This window comes from Rhopalosiphum padi, chromosome 1 (assembly GCF_020882245.1).
Source record: "Rhopalosiphum padi isolate XX-2018 chromosome 1, ASM2088224v1, whole genome shotgun sequence".
NCBI lineage: Eukaryota > Metazoa > Arthropoda > Insecta > Hemiptera > Aphididae > Rhopalosiphum > Rhopalosiphum padi.
In genome coordinates, this window is record NC_083597.1 from 74,465,844 (window position 1) to 74,491,878 (window position 26,035).

The 26,035-nt window shown below is 29.9% G+C and overlaps 1 protein-coding gene across 2 annotated transcripts in view; it reads left to right on the forward strand.

The window, feature by feature from the left end:
- The first annotated feature begins 2,396 nt into the window (after nt 1-2,396).
- Nucleotides 2,397-26,035, forward strand: part of LOC132917313 (collagen alpha-1(III) chain-like) — a 32,447-nt gene continuing 8,808 nt past the window's right edge. For both annotated transcript variants that reach the window (XM_060978008.1, XM_060978009.1), the window contains exons 1-6: nt 2,397-2,669; nt 22,294-22,432; nt 22,504-22,926; nt 23,267-24,997; nt 25,443-25,499; nt 25,920-25,964. In XM_060978008.1, the coding sequence (XP_060833991.1) occupies nt 2,622-2,669; nt 22,294-22,432; nt 22,504-22,926; nt 23,267-24,997; nt 25,443-25,499; nt 25,920-25,964 (2,443 nt within the window). In that variant the 5' untranslated portion in view covers nt 2,397-2,621. The remainder of the gene's footprint in view (nt 2,670-22,293; nt 22,433-22,503; nt 22,927-23,266; nt 24,998-25,442; nt 25,500-25,919; nt 25,965-26,035) is intronic.

Consider the following 26,035-nt stretch of genomic DNA (forward strand, 5'->3'; position numbering starts at 1 on the left):
CGTATTGTATTATTTTGTTAAAGCAGTCATTCTAAAAGCAAAATTGTACTCATTTTATAAAATAATAGTAATTATTTTAATTTTTTATAGTGCATTCCAGAATATAAAATTATGTTGATAACATATATATAACAACATTTTACGTACTTAAAGAAAAAAGTCACGGATTGTATTTGACATGAATAATGTACATTTTTCGGTCAAAAATCAGCATGCAAAGAGTTTTACTATATTTACGGTTAGGTACATTTTTATTTTTATTTTTATAAAGCCCTAAGAATCTTAATAATCGTTTAAAATAAATTGAAATATATCTACTCATAGATCAACATTTTACTACTATTAGGCGTATTGAAATTTGAATCTATTTAACGATATCATATAATTAATTTATTAAGGAGGTTCGTAGCACATAATTAAATGTAGAAAAATCACGCAATCAATGTTTCAATCACGCCTTATATATGAATATGTAATTAGAAACGCACTCGAATTTGAAATCTAATAATAAGATTCGTATAAAATACATACAGCACCTAACTGAATTAAGAAATGAAGCAATAAATATTTAAAGTAGCTGTTTATCATTATTAATAATTGACGATAAAATTGTAATATTTGTATCTCATAAGCCAAAATAAATAATTACAATTTTAAAAATTTAATATAATAATTAAATTTGCATAATTATGTTTGTAGTATTAATTTAATGTTATTTAGTTTTAATAAAACACAAACATATTGTTATAACCGTAAGCTTTTGTAATTATTGTTGACAAATATTGTGTAATCAAAAAACTATTTTAAGTTGTACAGATATATTTTTTATTTGTTTAATGTACATTTTTTCTGAAAAAATAGTACCTACTTTAAAAGTTTAAATTATCCTGTAAATTAAAAATCGTATGTAAATTTAAACAATTTTAAATTAATCTGTAGTTTTTAAGAAAATAATCTAAGTACAGTAAAAAATTGTAAAATCAACGTAAAATATTTGAAAAATATTTATTTTCCAAATAAGAGAATATTAAATTATTAGTAATATTATGTATTATCATTTATCAAAAATCATATGAAAATATATTTTATGTTTTTTATAATTTTGTATTATTTATTAAAATATATTTTCATATAATCTTAAATATTTTTTAAAAATATTAAACGGTTATTTAGCTAAATAGTTTAAGATTCCTATTTAATTTTCAAAAATATTTGGATAGTACCTATTTAACTAAATATGTTTATTGAGATTTTAGAAAATACTTTTTGTAAACTGTGTAAGAAAACTTGAATTGTAATAAAGGCAAGGTTTAAGTTATATGATAATATTTTAAATTGTAGTAGCTCTATATTAAAATCTTGACGATTGCACCATATATTTGTTTAAGAGTATTGAAGATTTTAATTTTAGTGAAATTAATTAATTAATATTATATAGTTAGTAAGATGTTCTTTATTGTTATAGTTAACATTACTTAATACGGCTTGAAATGATATTTGGTGTTAAAATATATTTCAAATTAAATTTCTTTACTTCATTATTGAAATAATAAATAACTAAAAAAGAAAATAATATTATTTATAGATTTTTATGAACGCTTACATTTTGTTGGATAAATAATTCACTAATATTGTTATTCGAACGCGACGATTAATATTATGACAATAATCATCGCAAATATTGCTCTCCAATGTCTGATATATTATAACACAATGTTATATAAATTATAAAATCAGTTCAATGTTGATTACGCAGAGACGAGCACCTATTATCTAAAAATGTCTATAAATACAAAAAATTTTTATTATTCTGCCTATGTCTTTATTAATTATTTTTATCGGAAGCAATTGAAAGATGTTTTTTGGAACACACAAACGAATAGTTCAGCGGCGAGTTCATATATTTCGTTACAGACGATTTATATAATTTCAAATAGTATGTTTAATTATATAGTACACCTATATATACACACGCATAGAACTATAATAATAACGATTACATTTTACACGACAACTGATAACCGCGTGTGACTGCGTGAGTACTGATATAATATAACGTAGGTAGGTCGCTCTATTGGTATATTTATATTTTACATTAAAATATGTGTTGCACGGTGCGTGTGTGCATATATAATACTATAATAATCGCATTCAACTGCATCTGGGATTTCCAGTTTCCATCGATCGTGTAAAAAAATAATCCGTGTCCGGGGTCAAACGCGGCATCCGCTGGACCTTGACCGCTGGACCCCCGGCTACACGTAATACGGTTTTTATCGTATGATTTTTTTTTTTCGTTTCGCTCATACCACCGCCGCCGTCATCTTCTTTTTGGCTGCGGCGGCGGCGTTAAAGTCTCCCTGTGCAGACCGGTCCGGCTTTCGCTATATATAAGACCGAAACACCAACGGTTCGTACTCTTTACGCCGGAACAAACCAGTCCGCAAACAACGCACCCGCGATTGTTATCGCACACACACTGAGGTACACGTTCACTCTCGTCTGCCGCGTCGTCTCGCACATAACATTACAATAAAATATACACATTCACGCACGCGAACGCAATATAGCTCCGGCCGTTCGGGTTCCAGCAGGATAACCCATACGAGCACCCGGACGCCATGCGCCTGCAACGGAACGGCAAGATGTCTTTGAAACCGCGTAAAAACGTGAGTACCCATACTATACTATGTAATATTATTACAATACTTATGATTAGGAGATTTAAAAAATAAATAATACAATATAACGATATCCCGAAAAAGTTAGTTTTTTTGATGGGTGATGCCAATAGTTATTATTAGAAAATTAAAAATATTTTTTTGTTGTTTAAGATAGTTGATAACATGTTAATAGTAAAACGATATAAGCCTTTTTTAGGTCTAGATTAATATTTTTAATAATTTAACGATTGATAGTTTTGTACTTTTTTAACTTATACCTACCTATCTGTTTTTGTCATTATACTCAATTTTAAAATTAAACATAAAATGTTATTACAATACGAGACTAAAAAATATTAAGTAGTTATAGCCTATAGGTACTTAATATGATATTATTGTGTACCTAGTTCTCAAAGCTATCTTAATTTTACAGAAAATTATTATTAGTTGGAAAATTATAGTTATAATATAAAATAGCTTCTTACGAGTAAAATGATATATTTACATAATACAAGTTTATTCATTTGAATATTATAAAATAAATACATATAAGTATAAATATATATATATATATATATATATATATATATATTAACCAAAAGTAATTTACTAAAATGTTAGAAAATACTAAAAACTTGTTAATATTCTTCAGGCGTTAAAAAAACATCAATTTTACTTTAGTTTGAATATTTAAAATCAGTTTTAACAAATTTAAAAATATCTAATCAGTTGATATAAGATTCATATTAAAAATAGATAATCTTCAATACCTCAAATGATAATATTTTAGAATAAAGTATATTATATTTAATTTAATATAGTTCTAAAACACTTTTATTTTATAACGATTATCATTTATCAACCATTGATATACTAATTTATTAAAATGTTACACTTACTTATATTTTTAAATTATTTAAGTACAGAATAATATCCTATAATCATAAAATATCTAGTTTAATAGCTTATTTAATAAAATATTCATGGAAAGTATAAAAAAATATGTCCCACTCCACTTTACCAAACTAAAAGTAACTATAACTTAAAGCTTATCAATTATTTCGTTGGATTCAACGATGTATGTTATACATACATAAAAATATCATAATAAAAAAATTAATAATATTTAAATATTAACAGTTTGTTTAATTAATTTGTATATTATTCGCTAATAGAAATTAGTGCAAATGCACAGAATTCTATTAATATTAAACAATGGAAAAAAATAAAATTATAAATATGTATTTTTTTTATAAATATTTTTAATTAGTGCAGCATAACTAATGACAGGTTTTATACATGAGAGCATAATTTAGGTATTTTAGAATTTACACGAACAGACTGAACAATAACTTAGATAAAGTTGTTTTTTTTTTCATTTTAGTCGTGCAATTTAAGATAGCCTATTTCGGCCATAAGTAAATTGATAACTATAAAAATATAGTCATGTAAATTCATGGCTAGTTAAAATGACTCTGGTTAACAGAATAGTTTTACGATCGATTTAACCAGCTTATTTCGCGAAATACGAACTGTTAATTCGACATATTTATATTATATTTTAAATAATGATTAAAAACTAAAAGATAGACTTAAAACTTAAAAAACAAATTAATTCAAGTGTTGTTTGTTTTAAAGCATTATTTCGCACACGAGAAAAATTAACCACAAAATAATGAAGGTACCTAATAATATTAAATTTACTTTAAACGTTTAAACTTTAAAAATTTTAATTTTAGTAGGTAATAATATGTACATACGTTGTAATTTTTATATTATTACTCATAGTTAACTTTTAACTAATTAGTATATTATATTTTAATTAATGGCGTTATTATTATTCTTTAATTTCTTATTATTTGTACTTACGTTATTAATTATTTTTAAAATGTACAACTTACATTAGACTGATATTTAAAAAAAAAACACCTATGAAATTATTTAAACAGCACATACAATTTGACAGATTGTGATTTACCTTCCATCAGATAATGCCTAAAATCAGATTTGATAATTTTGGTTCTAAATAATTCTTCGATTAAATGTTAAATTTATTAACAAATACTTAAATTAAATTAAATGTAATACAATTGTAAATATAGGTACTATAATGGATTTTTATGGTGATATAGTATTAGTATGTATAGTAAAATTATTATGAATGACTATGATAACATGATACATTTTAACATCATAATCTATAGTTTATCAAAGAACAAATTCATTAATAGATAATGATGTAATAGTATATTTATTATGGAATATATTTGAATTATACGCTAATGTATTCATTATTTTTCACACAAAACTTAGGATTAAAGTTGTTTTTAAAAAACTCGTTTATATAATAACAACAAGGGTATCTATTGGCTTATAAAGAATATTATTTATCGTCAACGTTTATAATGTATTCAATAATGACATGATAGTAATAAATTATTGAATCGTAATTAGAAGATGCGAACGAATGTAACATTGATCTAGGTCGTAATCAAGGTGTGACATCTATGTAACCTTCTTACACTATCTTTCCTTATAATTTTGATGATGATATACATGAATTGCACAATAGGTGTTTTTATTGTTTTAATATCTACTTATCTGCATATACCCTTTATTATATTAAAATTCGGTATTTATACATTTTTAAGGATTTCGATGTTTTTTTTTATTTTAAAAATAAAAATTATATGTTCTAGGCTTCATCATTAACTCTTAAATTAAGATTTTATTTTGCTGTTTACCTAATTTGTAATTTATACCATTGTCATCACAATGTATACAAATTATTACATACAATTGGCATACGTTCAATCTACCAAGCATTAAAATTTAGTTAATATGAATTCATGTATTCATAAAATTCACATAGAAATAGAAATAGCTGCTTTTAAACAGATTTTGAAACTTTTAATTTCTTATTCGATCTTACAATAATATAAAGTATAATAAATTATGTAAAAACTGCAAACAAATTCTTAGTTTTTTAAATCTAAAACTTAAAATAAATTAATACCACGAAATCATTTCTTGACTGGTTTGGTCACTATTTTTCTAATCATATATTTTATATTATAATGTTAAATAAATAATGGATTGTATAATAAACTTCGGAAATATAAACATTATTTATGCATCTAAAATTGTTTGTATTCCAATAAATAGAAAATACAATCGCATATATTATTATTTGTTCTTGTAAAGATATACAATAAAAAAAACTAAAGTATAAAGTCACTATTTTTTTGAATAATATATTATTACATTTAATTCTAAAAGGTTTGAACATGCATTTTATAAAATTTTGAATGAAAATAAAATTAATTAGTTTTAAACATAATTATTAGCTATTAAATGAGTAAAATAATGCCTATAAATTTTCTTTAAACAGTTACCGTTGATATATGATAAAAATATAAGAAGTTAAATAACAAAGTTAATAACAAAAAAAAGTTAAAAAGTTAATTCACATTAATAAAATAAATTCATATCTTAGTACCTCTATTATTGTTTATGTTGTTGAGTATTGACATATATATTATTATTACTTTATTTTTCTTAATTTAACAATTTATTCTGAACACGCTTTTTGTTTTAGATGTATCAATCTATTAAAAGAAAAAAATCTTTTTTGATAATTTGTATTGAAACAAAACCAAGTAGTATTAAATAAACTGAGTTCAAAGTTATTGAATAAAATATTTTGACGATACCGTATCTAACAATTCACATCTTTAATACCATTACCCTTTCAAAGTAGAATGTTTGTGACTAACTTTTAAGTTAAACTTAATTATTATGATAAGGAATTTATAGAGCATGATTAATTGTCACGTAGGTACCCTACAGCTATATGTTGCACAACACTGTTTTAGGCTACACAGTCGCGTAAATAACATTTTTATAATGATAATTTGTTGAATTGTTTGTTCGTGAATATCGAATACCACCGACATGCTAATAATGACAAAGTTTATTAATCGTGAATCAGATAAATCTTGTACGTTATATACTTATATTTATCTGTCGGCCGTTCGTATATAACATTTGACATTGTGCCATAACACATTTAAGATTAATACCTTAAGCCACGACAACATAATTTATTTTTATATGATATGATATCTACAATCAATACATATAGCGTGCAGACGTGCAGTGTTTTCTTAAAGTGTAAAATTAATACCTTTTAATCATTATTTTTGGGTATTCTTCATTAATGTTTCAATGCGAAACATCATTGTGTCATTTTTGGTTTACTCGGTGTCATCAGCTTAATTAATTTTTACCAAGCCAAATATAAATAATATGTCAATACGCTGTTGACACGTTTCGTTATAATTTACGTTATATTATATTCTGCAGTATTTTTCCCACAGTGTCTCATCCGGGATAGGAAATAAATTTATTACAACGTTCAAAATCAATTTATTGAAAACGTTCTTCCATCTCCCCGTAGGCTATAGACGCTATAGTATACAAATCTGCTTATTGTTTATTGATTATTTAAAGGCCGTTATTCTGAAGCTGGTTAATATTAGACGTGGTATAGCCAAGTGGTTAAACGTACCGTTCAAATACCAATCGATAACGCACTGTTGGATGGCTCTTTATGCGACATTATTACAAACAGTTTACCAGTTTACCTGCACCGCCAAATATTGATTTAACAGATAATGATAGGTTTGTGTGAATAACATAATATATTATGTTATTATGTGTGAACACGGCGAAAACAGAAACTCAATAATGAGTAATAATCCCCTAGCATCTGGCTTTTGTTTAAATCACAGACCGTCATTATATTAAATATAATTAAATAAAAATGCGTTCATTAAATTAAAAATGCTACCTAAAATAATAGTCGACTAACGATTTGTAACGTCATAGAAAGTCCGATTGATGAATCAGTTATAAGGAATGTGAAGTACATAAATCATATAAACATTTTTATTTTTAACGGAAGTCAAAAATTTGATTAAATTAACATCCTATTGATTTGTGTATGTGGGAGGTTGCAAAAAATTCTATTTTTCGTAATTTTAGTCCTTCACGTGGGTGATTTTAACATGTCGATGTCAAAATATATTTATAAATTTAATGACACGTTATAATTTTACAAGGAAATTTTTTTTTATACAATTCTAACAAATGATACATCAAGTTATTACGCAAAAATTGTAATTAGATTTTATCAAAAGTTAAATTCTCTGGGAACAGTAAATTTTCCACGTGGGTTATAGATTTATTTTTTTTCAATTTCTGATTTTAAACGGTTATAATTTATTCGAATTTTGTATAAATAATTTTTTTAGTTGGTTGTTATAAATATTAAATAATACTAAATACAAAATGTTATACTATAAATTATATTATCATTTGTGCCAATGAAAAATGTTTCCTTATACAGATTTTTTCAACGGTGAATGCTTGGAAATAGATAAGCACACATTTGTAGACACGAGATAAAATGCTTGCAAAATACAATAAGCTCTTTCTTATTGATGTTATAGTATAATATGTTGAATAAATATGAAAAAGAAAAAAAATAACATTTAAGTCAATAAAATATAACTTTTGTGAATTATCAAAAAACTGAGGATTTTCATTATCCATTATTATTATTATAGTTAATATATTTGTATGGTTTGAATGATAAAATATTTATTGAGTTTATAAAAATTAAAAAATCTGCACCATATATTTATCTTCATTTTTAATTAAATGTGATTTTGTTATTTATATTTCGAACTACCTTTACTTAAACACGCTACGGTCATTACTCATTTCTTACAATTAATTATTTCTAATAATTTTAATCGTATATAATATATATGTTATGGAATGTTTTGTCAAATTTTAATTTTAACACGTACATTGATAATTATAATTTTATAATTATTGTGTATAGTGATGTATTATATTATATTATGTTTCACTTTGAATCTAAAGAGAAGATTTATCTCATAATATCTTATATAATATTAAAATAATTGGTACAAAAATAATTTTGATTGGCAACATGTTTAGGCTTAATGGATGTGTAGGTATATATGTTATATTATTAAAACAACGATTTTATAATAGGATAACATTGTATATCGGCTTTCATTAAAAACATTTCCGCGTATATGTTATTTAAATTATGTTTTGTTATAGAAATATCTATTGATTCGTTTTTACCATATTAAAGTGTAGTTTCAATCTAATGGGGTAAATTATTAATATAGTTCTAGCATATAATATATTATTGTGATTTCGTTTTAATTTAAACCCTAGAAAGTCATTCGGTCAAGGGTATAAGGAGATAGAACACACTATCACTGGCCTAAAAACAAATCATATACGTGTTTTATTTGCTATTCGAACACAATTAATATATTTCACATTTACAGGGCAATTAACTGACTCACCCTGACTTTTTGGGATGAATCATTTTTTTTAAATTGCCTTAGCAATACGTTCACCACTATCCTGTATTATGTAATGCGATTTATCAACCAGTTAAACAAATATATCTGACGGATGACAGCTTTAATAAGAACCCGGCTTTTGTCAAAATTACAATTCTGCTGTCTGGAAATATAAATTGCAGATTACATAATGAAATAACTTACAAACGTTTATTGGTGAAAATAAGGCTTTAGATATACCATTAAACGATTGAAAATGTAATTGTATATGGATTTTCGAAAAAAATAAATGCACACAACTGATGATATTTCATTGCCATTGGGCTTTTGTGAAACGTTTGTTATGAAATTGGATAGATATAATGTTGATAAATTGATGTTTCGTTTTGTTGTTTTAAAAAAAAAATCTATATAACATAATATATATATATATATTATATGTATAAAGCTGGTTTAGACACGACCAGTCATTTTCTGATAGAAGTGTACAATTTATAACAATATATAATGTTTTCTAAGTTTGTCAAAATATTTTAAAGAAAATCAATATTGTAGACGATGGAACTAATGGCTTCTCCAAAATCCACTTTAATCTAATGTATATATACTACCTGGAAATCTGCTCTTAAGTATCGTTTTTTTTCCATGCTGGTTAAACGTGATTTTCGAAACGACCTATCATCGTGTCACACGTGTCGTGTGATTTTGACCGTATAATATGTGTACACTTTGAAAAATACCAGTCTTATAATTTATAAAACTTGGCAACCGTTCAAGAGAGATGCGTGGGATAGGGTACACGTCTGTTCTCGTGATTTTTATGTATGTTTCCACGTCGGATAATCGTTAATAACGACTGTTATTTTACTTACGTCTCGACGGACTTTAGTTAAAAACAATGCGTTTTTGATTTTATTTCCCTTCGGGACGGAACGGATTGCAACACATTCCACATAGCTGTGCGTCAATATGGAAAGTATAAGTAGCCAATGTGACGCATAAACCTGACAGATACGGCGGGTGGTCTTTCTATTGTTTTTTTCGGTCACTGTGTCGTTTCATAACGCCGTACGAGTACATTATAATATTATTAGCAATGCTAATGCTATATGTCTAAGTGCCTTGGGTTTGTTTCTAAACAATTATTACACGCCTACAGACACGTAAACTACAAGGAGTAAATGTATTAATTTCGCAAAATGGATTTTTGCGAAACTACAACCATTTATTTGGGGTGGCCATCAGTTTTTATAATTTTATTCTTATCATAAGACTAAGTTTTTGAAATAGATTTTTAGTGTATTGTTGAATGTTTGAAAACAATAGACAGAAGCTGTGACTCTCGTGTATCGTTGATTTTGATAGCTTGCTTGGACTCTCAATGATTTTATAGTTGATAAAAATAACAATACACAAGAAGCAAAACTAAATATAATAGATAAAAAAATAAGCTATTTATTAAGTCAAACCTTTTAATTGATTATCTATTTATTTATATAAAAAGGAAAATAAAGTTTTTAAAAAAGCTGGAAAAAATTGTCCAATCGTCAACATCTAGTGAAAATGTTTGTACTTTTTTTAAATAATCAATATTAAAATGAATTAAATTCAAATGACGATCTAGTCTATTCGAGTGTCTTAGTTCCCGAAATAAATAATTACAATTATAAGTGTTTGAAAGTAAAAATAATAATTTAAACATCATAAGATTTTATTAGTATTTTGCGCGATAACTTATTACATAGTATAATATGTACGTGTCATGTAAACAATATTCATTTTATCATTGAATATTTTAGTAGTAAAACAGTTACAACTTTTGGTCTTCAATATAGTACCTATTGGTTTAACATTCCTTTAAGTGGTTTTCGTGATGATTGATGGCCAATAATATTACAAACCGTTATAACAATATGATCGTTATGATCGTCAGAAATGTTACTCGAACAACGTTTCTCAGTAGCGTATATGGTCGTATAACATGTCTCTCTCGGGTTGTTACAGCACTATTATACGACAACAATAATTATAATTAATTCTGATGTCTCCAAAGCCGGTCGTAGCGCCTCCGTGGCGAATTCAATTCGTCGGAAATATTCCGCGGCACCCACACGGTACGCGCACGCACTCATATATACACACGTACACACGAACGCCGAACGCATATTATACCATATTATGCATAACAAGAAAACAGCTCCTACTCCTTTGACGTTCGGTACATCGTCGACCGGCCGACAAGGTTAGTTGCCCCGTGGATGCTGCCGTCGCCGTCGTATGCTATACGAATGTTGTACACATCACATTAATATATTATTATATATGCGGACAATATTTACGGCTGTAAAATGTGATATATCCATGCGCGTACCACAATAATGACGAATAATAGCCAATGCAACACGAAACGTTATGAGCGTGACGGCCGATACCGTTTTAGTCGTACATTGAACGACGCGGACCTCCCTCATAATTGGGATTTACCATTATTTTTGATACGTACAACTCCCCACGCAGGATAACGACAATCGTGACTTGTGTTGCACAACACTATACATGCTATTTGTTTGTTTCTTTATTTATCATTTTCATTTTTCCCATTTAGATCATTGTCACTGCATGTGTGGGAATTGTTAGCTAGCGATTTTAATTTCACGGTCGGACATCATTCCGTGTCGATAGATGATAGTGTCCATATATGCACGAATTAATGGGAAATGTCAGTATGGTTAAATAATGAAAACGTAATTCGAAACACTACAACTTCATAATAATATTATAATAAATCGAGTGTTGAACCAAACTGTGCATCTTTGTTACCGGGTTTTCTTTAACTGCACTTCCTACATTTATAATCTTGAAAGACTCAAAAGGTATAAGGTATAATAATGAGTAGGTATAAACTATTTTTGTTCGGCTGACTAATCTATTTTTCTTTATTGACTTCAGAAATAGATATAGGTAACACGATCTACGAATTAAACGTGTCAGATATACGATATATTAGTAAGTTGTAATTAACAGCTATTTACTATTGTTGTTATGATTTTGATAGTCCGTGAGATTGCGAATTCGTGACAGACATTTTTGTCTCCCCTCTTCGCGAACCATTACGTAACTTTGGTTTTTACAGTTTTGTGACACCTTGAATTCATATATATTATACATATATGTATATCAAATAAACTGAAAAGCTATTTAAGTTAGATTAATAATTTTCATTCATATCGTTTAAATATGAATTATAATATATTTTTTTTTAAGTACTTTATGTTTTAAGTTGTAGATATACAAATTTAATTTGTCATATATATTTTATACATCAAATTTAATTATTTACTACATCATTAGATTAACTGCAATATAAAAAAAATTGAATACATTGATTTTGTAATGATGAGTGTATTCTAATTTAATTTAATTTTTTATCCGAAGGCTCCTTTAGGAACAGTTATAATATTTCAATCAAACAATTTTAGGGTAGTTTCTGGTAGAAAATCAGGTTTAGTTGATACTATTTTGGTGTAATTGGTCAAAAGTAAAAAAATTCTACGTACTTTTTTTTAATAGTCGGGAGAAACAAAAAAAAAAAAATATAGAAAAGGAAATTATTTACGCAACACCGATGTTTGAACAAAATCGATTTTGTTATTTTGTTGTAATTCAAATAATATATATTAATAACAAATATATACGATGGTTTGGCAATCACCTGTGAGACCGTGTGTCAGACACAGGCTCCGATCAGAATCGTTTTTCATGTGCAATGATTTATCATTGAATTCAAATTTAACATAATATATCGCTGTATTTTTTTTTATAGTAGTTAAAACTTTAAATTGGAAATCGATCGCAAACATCATGAATTAAATAAATATTTATTTAAATTTTTATCTGAGAATGATTTTTCGTCATATATTTTAATTTAAAGAAACATTCCAAGACATCATACTTATTTTTATTATACTAAATTTATCACCATACTAAATACTAATTAGTTTAAATAAATACATTTTTCAAAAACCATTATGTGCAATTAAGCAACATTAACTTTCCAAATAGTATTGATCGCGTCCATCCATCGTGATGAACTAACAATTTATCATTTAAATCGATATTAGGAAAGTCTAAATCATCCTCTTGACGTTTTCGTAAATTGTATTGGAAATAAAATAGCATTTCTGTCATTGTTATAACATTCAACATATTTTAAGCAATAAAGAATTTAATAATAATTTTTAATGATTGGTATATGTTATAATAGTTAGATTTTAATAACGTAAAGACATGTCATGAGTCTAAATATATTATGTAAGGTTTCATTTGAAGAAAAAAGAAACGGTGTACCCGATATCATTATTCTTATTTATCTTATGTATGATTTTGTTTTTATTAGAAAAAGGGAAACATATTAAAACATCATTGTAAAGTATAGTAAAATGTTTTAAATAAAAAAATTGCAATTCTCAAACTATAGCTTTTAAACTTTTTAAGCTTACTCGTACATTTTATAGCGGATTATTTTAGCTGTTGAAAAGTGTACGTGTATTTAAAACAAATACCTTGTATAATATTTAAAAGTTTTATGGCCGGATCAGTGAAAAAATTGTTTATAAACATGTATTAATGTTTGCATAAATAAGCTTGATAAAGTCGTGATGATATCGTTCGCAAAAAATTCGAAAATCACAGGCCACAGATAGCACTTTTACTGCGCGTATATCATTACAATATATTATTATTATTATTATTATACATTTGAATTCGCATTCGTTTCCGGAGTATGAAATGACATTATAAACGTGTCAAACTGCATACAGTGTGTAACAACATTTCACGTAGATCACGACAGCGATTAATTATTATCATTGAGATAGACGAAAACAAAAACAAAAATAAGACAAAATAAAATGCTGGATGCTGCTTGTGTCGTATTATATCTCCAGCACGTCTGCGGATCTATTGTCGGAGTTCGCGCCTTCGTCCATTGTTGTGTGTATTATTTCACATGTGTGGGCAAATATTATGTAATCCGTATGGGTACGCACTCACACACGTATGCATTATAATATTATACACGGTGCTACGGTGTTCCGGAGAACGGTGTCTTTTCGGTACCGCCGGGAAGCAATGCGCGTAAATACCGTAGGTCGAACTTGACATAAAGCTTCGAACCTACCCCGGGGCCAGTGAAAGTAATTTATCGATGGTTGCTATTTTCGCACACATCAATCATTTTACATCAATATTTAACAATATTTGTCTCATTAAAACGAATTGTGTATTGTATATGTGTTTGTATAGACGCGCGTATTATATGTGTATAGTATTATTATTATTATTGTGTTCAGAATCATTTCGACCGCAAAGACCTGAAAGCGATATATTATTATAATAGTCGCCGCACCCACACTTTCTGTTCGGGTACGTTTTACACCTACGGAACTGAAATACACACACAGTTTTATTATATACGAATAATACGGTTAACTGCAAAGCAATAATAATTCCAAACGAAAACTGTACTTTTACATAATATCATATTATTATTATTATTATTATTATTATTATACGACGAGCAGTATGTGTTATATTGTATAGTTGAAATGTGCGACGCGCGGTGTTTGCAGAGACACGGAACGCTTACGATCGTGTGCATTATGTTTTTACAAGCACCTAATAGTACTTATGGCCCAATACGAATGTCATCCGCACAGTCGTTTAACACGCGCATGCCGTGTGGCGTCTGTTCGGCGACGAGGATCGAAGATGCATTTTTATTCGCCCGAACGTGTATAATATTATAAACCGAAGTGTAGGTATGCGCGTTTGAAGACACTCTGAACGTCGTTGAAATACACTTACGAAAACGTTTATTTACCAGCAGAACACGACGATATTATCATATAATATTATTATTATACCGGGCGAGCGGCCACACATCAATACGTTTCAATAATACAACGTCATAATATAGTGGTGTGCGTGTTGTTTACGCGCGTCTATACCGAGCGTAGGCACTTATAATCTTCATTGAATATTCTGCAGTATTTTGCCGGTTTATGGACCGCTCTTTCCGCGCGTGGGCACATCTCCCCCGCGCAACAGCCTCCGTACACCCGGCAGATTCGATTGTTATTCCGTTTATTATTATTATTATTATTACGTTTTTTTTTCTGTTCAAGACGTATTAACCGTCCGCGGCGGCGCGCTAGAGGAATGTCGAATAACGAAACTTTCACTCATACACATAATATTATATCAGACAATAAGATGCACGGACGTGCGCACATCGCGGCGGTCGACCTTCGAGCGCATGTGTGTACGAATATTTACATCGGTCTTGAGGGCGCGGATACTCGTAGAAGAAATAAAACGCAGGCTTCGGGCGAAGTAGACCTAGAAAAAAAATATTATATGTATACACTATGTATAACGTGAGCGAACGCGAACGTTATTATTATTATTCAACACCGTCGTCGGTGTCGTCGAAAGTGTTTGCCCACGCGCGGTCGCCCGGACCCGTATACCGGTCTTCGTATAATATATACCTATATATATATATATATATATATATTATATTAAACGTACGAGAAGGTTTTGGGCGGTCACGTTGAACTTTCAACCGTTTAGGTCATACACATGTGCGCAAAAGTGAACGCGTGGAATTCCGACGGCACACACACACACACACACACATACGCGCGCGCCAGCCCGTCCGTACGACATCGTATTATCATTATGATTTATAATAATATCGGAATCGCATGGCCCGAAGACGGTAGATCACCGACGGCAGTTTATTGCTGCGGCGTAACGCGAACAACGGCGATATGCTGATGATGATGATAATAATAATAATATCTGGTCAGACCAGTCTCCGACGCCAGGCGGTGTATAAAAATAATATTATAATATTATAATAATATAATATATGTAAAGGACTGACGGATAAGGACGCTCACGTAACCAGGTATACGCGGACGCGGTAGATAATACGACGGTGGCTGCGATGATGATACCTGACGGCCTTCACCTTAAAAGCGACGGCGCCTGTGTACCATTTATATACACGCCGCCGTAATAAAACGCGTATAATATTATTTTAATGATAATAATAGTATAATGCGATCGTGTCGATTGTAACAATAAATAATAATAAACGGAGGCAGTCCTACTACTACACACTATCGAAGGACCGCGGCTGAAGTGCTGCTTCTTCATGTGTTCCGTACGTTACAACACCGCGCTGTGCATAATACGAGTATTACATTATGGTACTTAGATTTGCATATTATTATTATTATATATTATACTCGACACCGAATAATTATATAATTGTATCGATCGGGCGAATCCGTCCGTCAGTCACGCGTTGGCCTTTGGACAGTCCCCGCACACGGCGTTATACCGACTGTATCCTACCTGTTGTGTACCACGGAATAGCGCCTCTACTGAATATAATAATATTAAATAATGTATATTATTACTTATTATTATAGCCCCACGGAGACTCGCACTAATCCGCGTGATTACGATTTAACGTATCTGTATAGGTGCCTGCGTGCCGTTATTATCACTCTTACTGCGATGATGGGCAATACGTGATCGAACGTGGTGTAATAATAATGAGCATATAATAGATACAATGGAGTGTTGCTAAACAATGGTTGATGTTGGTCAAATACATAATATACTGTAAACAATGCGCATATCACTCAATGGCGTGCGTTCGATGAGAATATAAAATATAATATCGCATAAATCCATATTGTACCTTTTTGCTACCTATACCTGTGCACGGGTGCATTAAAATACAATTTTCAACGGATAATGGTCCATCATCGTTCATATATAACGTTAAAAACGACAATATAAATCGTAGTCTTAACTCCACAGCTTATATGATGTATTTTAATAGCATTTAAAAAAAAAAAAATGTTGTCTTACTTTGAACATTGACGAATAATCTTTTTTTATCTAAGGGTCTACAGCACGTGATATAAACCGTATCGTATATGCTTTGCGAAGTAAGTAAATTGCGTCCCCCAAAAAAAGGTCACAATCCTTATACTATACGCAAATTGCAGTCCGAGTAATTTTGTAACGTCCGTGAATTGCGTCATCGGATATTTTGTATATTTTATATTAAATATTGGAAATCCGCACAAACTGAACATAGGTATTTCAGTAAAATAATACCCATATCGCTATAGGGCGTGTACGATTGTTTTGAAATTGTTGATTTAAGCTACGTTCCTAGTTTGCAAAATTATACAAACGCATATTCAAAATGTTTGTTGTATCCGTTCTGTCTTGTTTATAGTAGTTGTACGCTGAACGTATTAGTATAATATTAAATTACAATAATATTATCATGACTAGGGACTATTTAGGTACCCAACTTTAATAGTTTTTTAGAATGGACTGTTTTTTTAAGCCTACGCGCGTAAAGAACTAAATCAACAGAGCCGGTCGAGCCGGATCATATTTATTGTATCTCAGCTGAATTTATTAACATTAAAAAAAAATGCACCGTTATACCAACCGACAATAACCACAGTAAGCTATTGTTTTATCGTGTATACGTTTGTAAGTTATATTAGGACATTAAATATCAGCAAACCACGCGTCCACGTACTTGTATTAATTTTGATATATGTTTATTTTCTGCTATACTCGTCTGTTGCCGGACCACAGTCACGTGCGCGTTTGACACGTACGGTGTCCAACTGCACAACAAACTTATAATGTACGTAATCTGGTTGATTTGGATTTTCAATCCTGTAAAAATGCGTGTTCCGTCTTTCCGGGCGGCACGCGTAAGAGGATTCGAGGATAGAACTCAGCAAGGGTACAGACACGGAATCCCACCACCCCGCAACCGTTACCCAAGTGTTTTAGAATTGGCAATTCCCACGGGTCCGGTATTATTATTACGTAATATAATATATGGCGGTCGATTTATTTTGTGGAGCGAGTAGACAGTGACTGATATTCTAAGATCTCTACTGTTTTGCTTAGACTACGTCCTACCCTATAATTCGTTGCGTTTCGTTCGTACCAGAGTACCTTGATATTAATATTATATTATATTATATTATTGTGCTACCTAGCTCATCTTTGCGATTGAAAAGCGATTCGTATTCCTGCCGCTCGAGGATAGGATAAAGTAATGATTTATTTTTTTTCTTACTACCGTTTACCGCATTCCATAGGTAGGAAATCGTAAAATAGTATGGCATTCAATGAGAGAAAAATGTTGTCATCTCGTGATCATAATATGCATAATATGCTTTATCTAAGGCAATCAGGTTTTTTTTTTTATTGACATTGAATAATTCTACGTGTGTTAGTATTTTTTTAGATCTTATTATAAACTTGTACCTAAATATTATTCAATTGACGCAATAAGTGTCAATAATATTTTTAGACCGAAGCATTCAAGCTAACGAAATGTGTAAACTTTAAACTACAATATTATAGGTAGTTTCGGAAAATAATTGTTCAGTTCATTCTGCACCCGTTTTGAATAATCGTACGAAAATGTCCGTGTTTAGTCATCATAAATTCATAACTCGTGTTGGTTAGGTATACGAACTGTCACTACTCACTAATTATATCTAATTACCTAATAATGTAATACAAAAAGAATCGTTCCGCTTTCGAGCTTTATACGATAGGTCATTGATTGATTCAGTTAAACATTTTATCTATTTATAACATAATGTATTTTATTCTTTTAATGTTACAACGTCTATTTAATACCACGTTTTATTATAATATGATGTACACTTGTGTACATCGTGCTACTAAAGAGATCACCTATGTTGTTATCAGCGTATTATGGTTAATATTTAATGTTTTATTATTCGGATATAAAAATGTTATTAGGTATTTATTTATTTTAGGGAATTAAAGCATGTCTAACTTTTAAAAAACGAGAAGGGCTAGTTTATTTTTATGGAACCATGTTGTGCAGACAAAAATAATTATAATATCTGTATTTATTTTATCCAACTACATTTGTAATTTTATTGTAAATATAAACTTAAGTATATATTATGATATTACCTCGTATAATCATTGGCCAAACTTAAAAATAAGTGATTATGGGCTAACAATATGCTCGATTCATTTTACAAAATATTTAATAAATCAATAAAATATGGCATTTTTAAGATTAACTTTTTAAATCATTTGAATATTTTAGAAACAAATTAAAGGCTGTCCAGTTAATAATGGTATATAGTATTTTTAATATGCAGTTTCATTTTAATTAAAAAATTATAAAATATTATAGTGGTGTTTGACTATACTCGTATATATTTTATAGTTAATGATTTATTTATTAACATAATAATATAATTTATGATATTTACATATCTTTTATATTATAAAACTATTAGTGGCTACCCATTACTGATGGAATATGCATGTAAGTTTTGCTTACATTTACGAAGCCTATGCAATATATTCGATGAACAGATTCGGTTTAAGTTGTTGTACCACATATACTACTTAATAAATACAAAACTCGTCGACCTCAGTGTTACATTAAAATAAAGATGAGATTAGGAAAAAGCAATTTCTCCAAAATTAGTCTTACAGCCTACCAAAAAAATATAAGCTTATTTATGACTTATACGACGAATGTCATTAATATATAATTGGCAGTTCAAGGAGAGCAGGTTACAGGTAATAGATATAGATGTATTAGCTGGATTGTTTCTATCTTTAAAGATCTTTATAGTTTTTATTTTAATTATTACATAAAATTTATATTTTAAGTTTTTAGCATAAATTCTTTAAAATATGTCATGTATGAGTATAATATTAACGACCTTTGATAAACATTGATATAAATATAATCGAGTATCCGATTATTGGTCAAAATTATATTATATTACCCAATGAAAACAGTTGATACATTTAAAATCATTTTATGGAGCTAAATAGTATCTTAAAAGTAATTTAAGGGAAAATAAGTATAAAAATGTAATTCACTAATAGTATGGTTTTTATACTAAATTTTGATTATTTAGAAAGTCTGTAGTAACTGTACTTCATGTAGTTTAAATTTTATATTAGTGTATTTTTTAAGAATATGATATATAAAATGGCAAAATATAAAAGAAATCAATCTATTGAGCTACTGTAATTTTTTTAAATTAATTGGTTTTGGTTCAAGCTATTACCCAACTAATTATTTTATTTTTGGTTTATATAGCTTTATAGTATTTAAAAAATTATTATTAACTAACCTTAAAGCTAATGAAATATAATGTGATATATACACTTCTTCTATTAGATAATAATATAGAATATTTGTTATAAATATTAATAAAAAAAATAATATTTTTAAATCAAATATATCTTATATTATTTTCTACCAGTATTATATTTGACTTCTACACCACTTATTGTAATTGTAATTTTTAATTGATTTATAAAGTAGAACGTGTTAAGAAGACGTAGTTATCCATGTGTATATTCTTGGATTTACTAACGTATGTGTGCATGACATTGAAAATTATACATTCAGAAGAATATATTTAACTCTATTATTTTTTATATTATTATAATGAATTTACCTATTATTAAACTTAAAAGATACATTTTAGTAGGACTCTACAATAGAGTTTACATAGATGTTTTATTTATTTATTTTGAAACAAGTAATCTGCATTTTATAATTATAAATATATGTAAATACAACATCGATCTTAACGTAAATAGCTCTATAAACAATGCCGTACAACAACTTGTATATTTTAAAATAGTTTTCAATTTAAATTATTAAACGAATACAATATTAAACTTATTGTTCATACATATTATATATTATTATATATTCCATGATATTCGTTTGCAAAACATATAATGAAAAAAACATTTATTTTGTATTACATCTGTTGTTTAACTAAATATTACTTTATTATTAGTATTAGGTTTTTGACAAATACCTATACAAAACTTGGTGTTATCCGAACACTATTATATTTTAATACGCATATTCCTACAATATGTAATAGCATACTGAGCGCACCTACATGATGGTTCAATAAAATATAGGTAGGTAATTCACCATGTGAATGCACTAGTCTGAGTTGAATTTCTAAGTGGTGATTATGAGTGCTCTAGCTCGTGTGATGAATTCGACCAGTTGGTTCTCACAGTGAATAAATGTAGGACACAAATGCCAACACGATTATAATTTTTAAAATTCCATTTTGTGTTAAAGAATAACAACGGTTACATTTTATTGGAATCGGGACAAAAAAAAACAGTTTAACGTTCATTGGCAAAATTGCAAGGATAATAAAATAAGTATATTATTTAGGTATACGCGCCGAGTAAAATCAAAACATTCGTGTTGCTACACGTAGTTGAATTCTTAGAAGAATATATTTTTATATACGTATACAATACATATAAGAATATAATAAAGGTCATATTATGATTTGAATAGTGTAGTCAAGTATTAAATTTAAACGTTTTAGAAAGACAAAAATCTGCATGTAACAAATCCAATATATATGTATTAAATTAAAATCACCGAATTAGTAGAAATTTAATTTAACTATATGTCGGAAGATTGGAAGAATTTATTTAATATACACCCACACATCGAATGTCGAAAGTCCATGATCTATGTCACTTTATTATTACTGTTAAATTTTAAGATTATAATAAATGCATTTTAAAATATATATATATATATATATATATATTAAATAAGGTTATATTATTATCAATTTTTTGTACGTACTTTTCTAATAAAAATATAATTAATTGATTAATTATTAATTTGTCACTAGCAATTTAGTTTACAAAATTGTCCAATTTCTAGTTAAATTGTATAAAGAAATACTCAAAATTAACTTGTAATTTATGTTATGGTAGTAACAACGAAAATATAAAGTTACATTTTGCAATATAATATCTTGAACGAATCTTATATTTCAAATATTGCTTACGTGATGTTTAAAAATGTCTTATGTGTTAAAAATATTTAGAATTAAATATGTCCTACTTTAAATATATCATGCAATAATCAGAATTCAAATTTATTTAAAACTTGAACATTTAGGACATTATTTAATAATCTAATTAAACATTAATTTGAATAGAAACGAAATACTGATAATATTTTATCAATATTTTTTTAAGATATCTTTATTTAAAACTATAATAAAAAATGTATTTTATTTTAGATGTATTTAATACTGTTGTTTTCAATCGTGGGTATTCAGTTTGCTTATTCTCAGCAAACCAACCCAAATGATTTGGAAGTGGTACTTAACATTGAAGATAGCAATAAAACTCAATATCATGAGCAAAATTTTGATACCAGTATGTATTCCACAATCATTAATTACTATTATTATAATATATTTTATATCAAATTTGTTTCCGTTTTATAGTGGCCTATATATTCGGCTACGAAGTAGGTCCAAATGGTCAATTCCACCATGAAAATAAAGGTCCGGATGGATTCACATATGGTTGTTACGGATATGTAGATCCAGAAGGAAAATTACAAGCAACTCATTATATATCTGATGGCTGGGGATACAGAGTAGTCACACCGGGTGAATCTGTAGAAATTTTCCATCATAAGCATGATCCTGCTGATGAAAATCAAGCTAATGAAAGTTCTGAAGGAGGTTCTGAACATGAACATCATGGACACCACGGAGTGGTAACAGCATGGGGTGATCTTTATTTCCCAAAAGGATGTGGAGGAGGAAGACCAATTCAAGGAACTGGTCAATTAGGTGGATCAGGTTCTTCAGGATACCCCAGCTTTGTTGGAGTTGGTCAACCAGGACCAGCAGGTGCACCAGGTATGCAATTATAATTAAACCAATTAATAATTATTGTATTCTAACTAATAATTTGAAAAAATTGATAATTATATAAATATATTTCAATAATAAAACTAGAATAAACATAGTAGACATTTTTTTTCAATTTAGATTAATTAATTAGGTGAAATTTTTCTAGAATTCAAAACCATTCATTTAATAATATTTTTATTTTTATTTATAACTCATATAAAATACAAACAATTAAACATAAAAATAGGAATAAAAATATTTTTAATAATAATTTAATTAATATATCATATATCAATAAAAAAATATAAATAAATAAATGCAATTTATATAAATTCTCATATTAAAGGATCTTCCGGAGCTCCAGGATCACCAGGATCTGCTGGCACACCAGGATACCCAGGTTCTTTTGGATACCCTGGTAAACCAGGATCACCTGGATCGCCAGGTTCACCAGGATCTCCTGGTTCTCCAGGTTCTCCAGGATCTCCTGGTTCTCCAGGCTCCCCAGGGTCCCCAGGTTCTTTGGGGTATCCTGCATCAAACGGGTCTCCAGGTTCACCAGGATCCCCGGGTTCATTTGGTAAACCAGGATATCCAGGCGCACCAGGCGCACCAGGCTCCCCAGGATCACCAGGATCACCAGGATCCCCAGGATCACCAGGATCATTTGGCTACCCAGGATCAGGATCTCCGGGCTCACCAGGAGCTCCAGGCTCACCAGGATCACCAGGATACCCAGGATCACTTGGCTACCCAGGATCAGGATCTCCGGGCTCACCAGGAGCTCCGGGTTCACCAGGATCACCAGGATCTCCTGGATCACCAGGATATCCAGGATCACTAGGCTACCCAGGATCAGGATCGCCGGGCTCACCAGGATCCCCGGGTTCATTTGGTAAACCAGGATCTCCGGGCTCACCAGGAGCCCCAGGCTCACCAGGATCCCCAGGCTCACCAGGATCCCCAGGATACCCTGGATCACTTGGCTACCCAGGTTCAGGATCTCCAGGCTCACCAGGATCACCAGGCTCACCAGGATATCCAGGACCACTTGGCTACCCTGGATCTGGATCTCCAGGCTCTCCAGGATCTCCGGGCTCACCAGGCGCTCCGGGCACACCAGGATCACCGGGATCACCAGGATATCCAGGATCACTTGGCTACCCAGGATCAGGATCCCCCGGCTCACCAGGAGCTCCGGGCTCACCAGGATCTCCTGGATACCCAGGATCACTTGGTTATCCAGCATCAGGATCTACAGGCTCACCAGGATCTCCGGGCTCACCAGGAGCTCCGGGCACACCAGGATCACCAGGATCACCGGGATCACCAGGATATCCAGGATCACTTGGCTACCCAGGATCAGGATCCCCAGGCTCACCAGGAGCTCCAGGCTCACCAGGATCCCCCGGATACCCAGGATCACTTGGTTATCCAGCATCAGGATCTCCAGGCTCACCAGGATCTCCAGGAACACCAGGATCTCCAGGCTCACCGGGAGCTCCGGGATCACCAGGCTATCCTGGTTCTTTGGGTTCAGGTAGTTCGTTAGGTTCTCCGGGAACCCCAGGTTCATTTGGTAAACCAGGATATCCAGGCTCACCAGGATCTCCAGGAGCACCGGGATCACCAGGATCACCAGGTTCACCTGGTTCTTTGGGATATCCCGGATCAAGTAAACCAGGATATCCAGGCGCACCAGGATCAGGATATCCAGGATCACCAGGAGCTCCGGGATCTCCAGGATCCCCAGGATCACCTGGATCTCCAGGATCACTTAGCTACCCAGGATCATTTGGCTACCCAGGGTCACAAGGATCTCCAGGATCACCGGGCTCACCAGGATCTCCAGGAACACCAGGATACCCAGGATCACTTGGCTACCCAGGATCAGGATCACCAGGATCATTTGGCTACCCAGGCTCACAAGGATCTCCAGGAACACCAGGAGCTCCGGGCTCACCTGGATCCCCAGGTTCTTCTGGATCATTAGGTTACCCAAGTGGTTATCCAGTATCATCAGGAACTCCAGGATCACCCGGAAAACCAGGATTGCCAGGAACTCCTGGATTACCAGGTAATACTTTTAATAGTTAAGATTTGAGTTAGGTCACTCCTACGAAAATTGGTGTGTGATTTAGATATTTAGCTTCTTATTTCATCTGTAAACGGTAGTTTTTAATATTTCAGATTTAGAGAAAATAATTACAGTATGTACTTTACACAACCTCATTGTCAACTTAAAAAATATTAATTAATTTAATATATTATAATCATGTCCATATAGGCATTTTTACATACAATTTATTTTTATTGATTAATTATATTTATATTACTTTATTAAGATCTTCATTAACTATTTAAACTTCTAAAGTATCTTTTATTTAACTTTTTAAAAATTTTTCTTTTAAATAATCTATATTCTATACGAATAGTGTTATATCAAATATTTAATAAAACATAAAATGAAAGAAAAAATATTAAAAATGGTTTAAATATTTATAAATTTAAATTATTTTTAGGTAAACCAGGTTCAGGGTTACCGGCAAGTCCATCTACAGTTTATCCAAGTTATCCAGGTAAATATAATGTCATAGTATTTAAACATATATAATTATTTTATATTTAATATTAATATTAAATTTAAATCATTGTAAAATCATTGACCAGGTTATTATGATTGATAGGATATTTTATTTTTAAAATTATTAAATATGTATAACAAAAAAAAACCATATTTAATTTGGAATACACATTAAGAACAATATGAATTAAGGTATTTTTTTAAATATAATTCTGACAACTTTCATTTTTATATTGTCACAACAATTTTAATTCATTATACTAAAATTTAATATCTGTGTATGATAAGTAAATTGCATAGAATTCAATATTCAAAAGAACTAGAAATAACACTGTTTTATTATTTATAAAAATATTATATATTCTATATTCTTATTAATTAATCTGAAAATGTGTGTTTTTTATAATATTTATAGGTTCTCCAGGTTCACCAGGATTACCAGGAACTCCCGGATTACCAGGTAAATATTAAAGTAAAGTTTTGCATAACATATTTAGAAAATTAATTTTGTCATTTAGAGAAATTATTTCA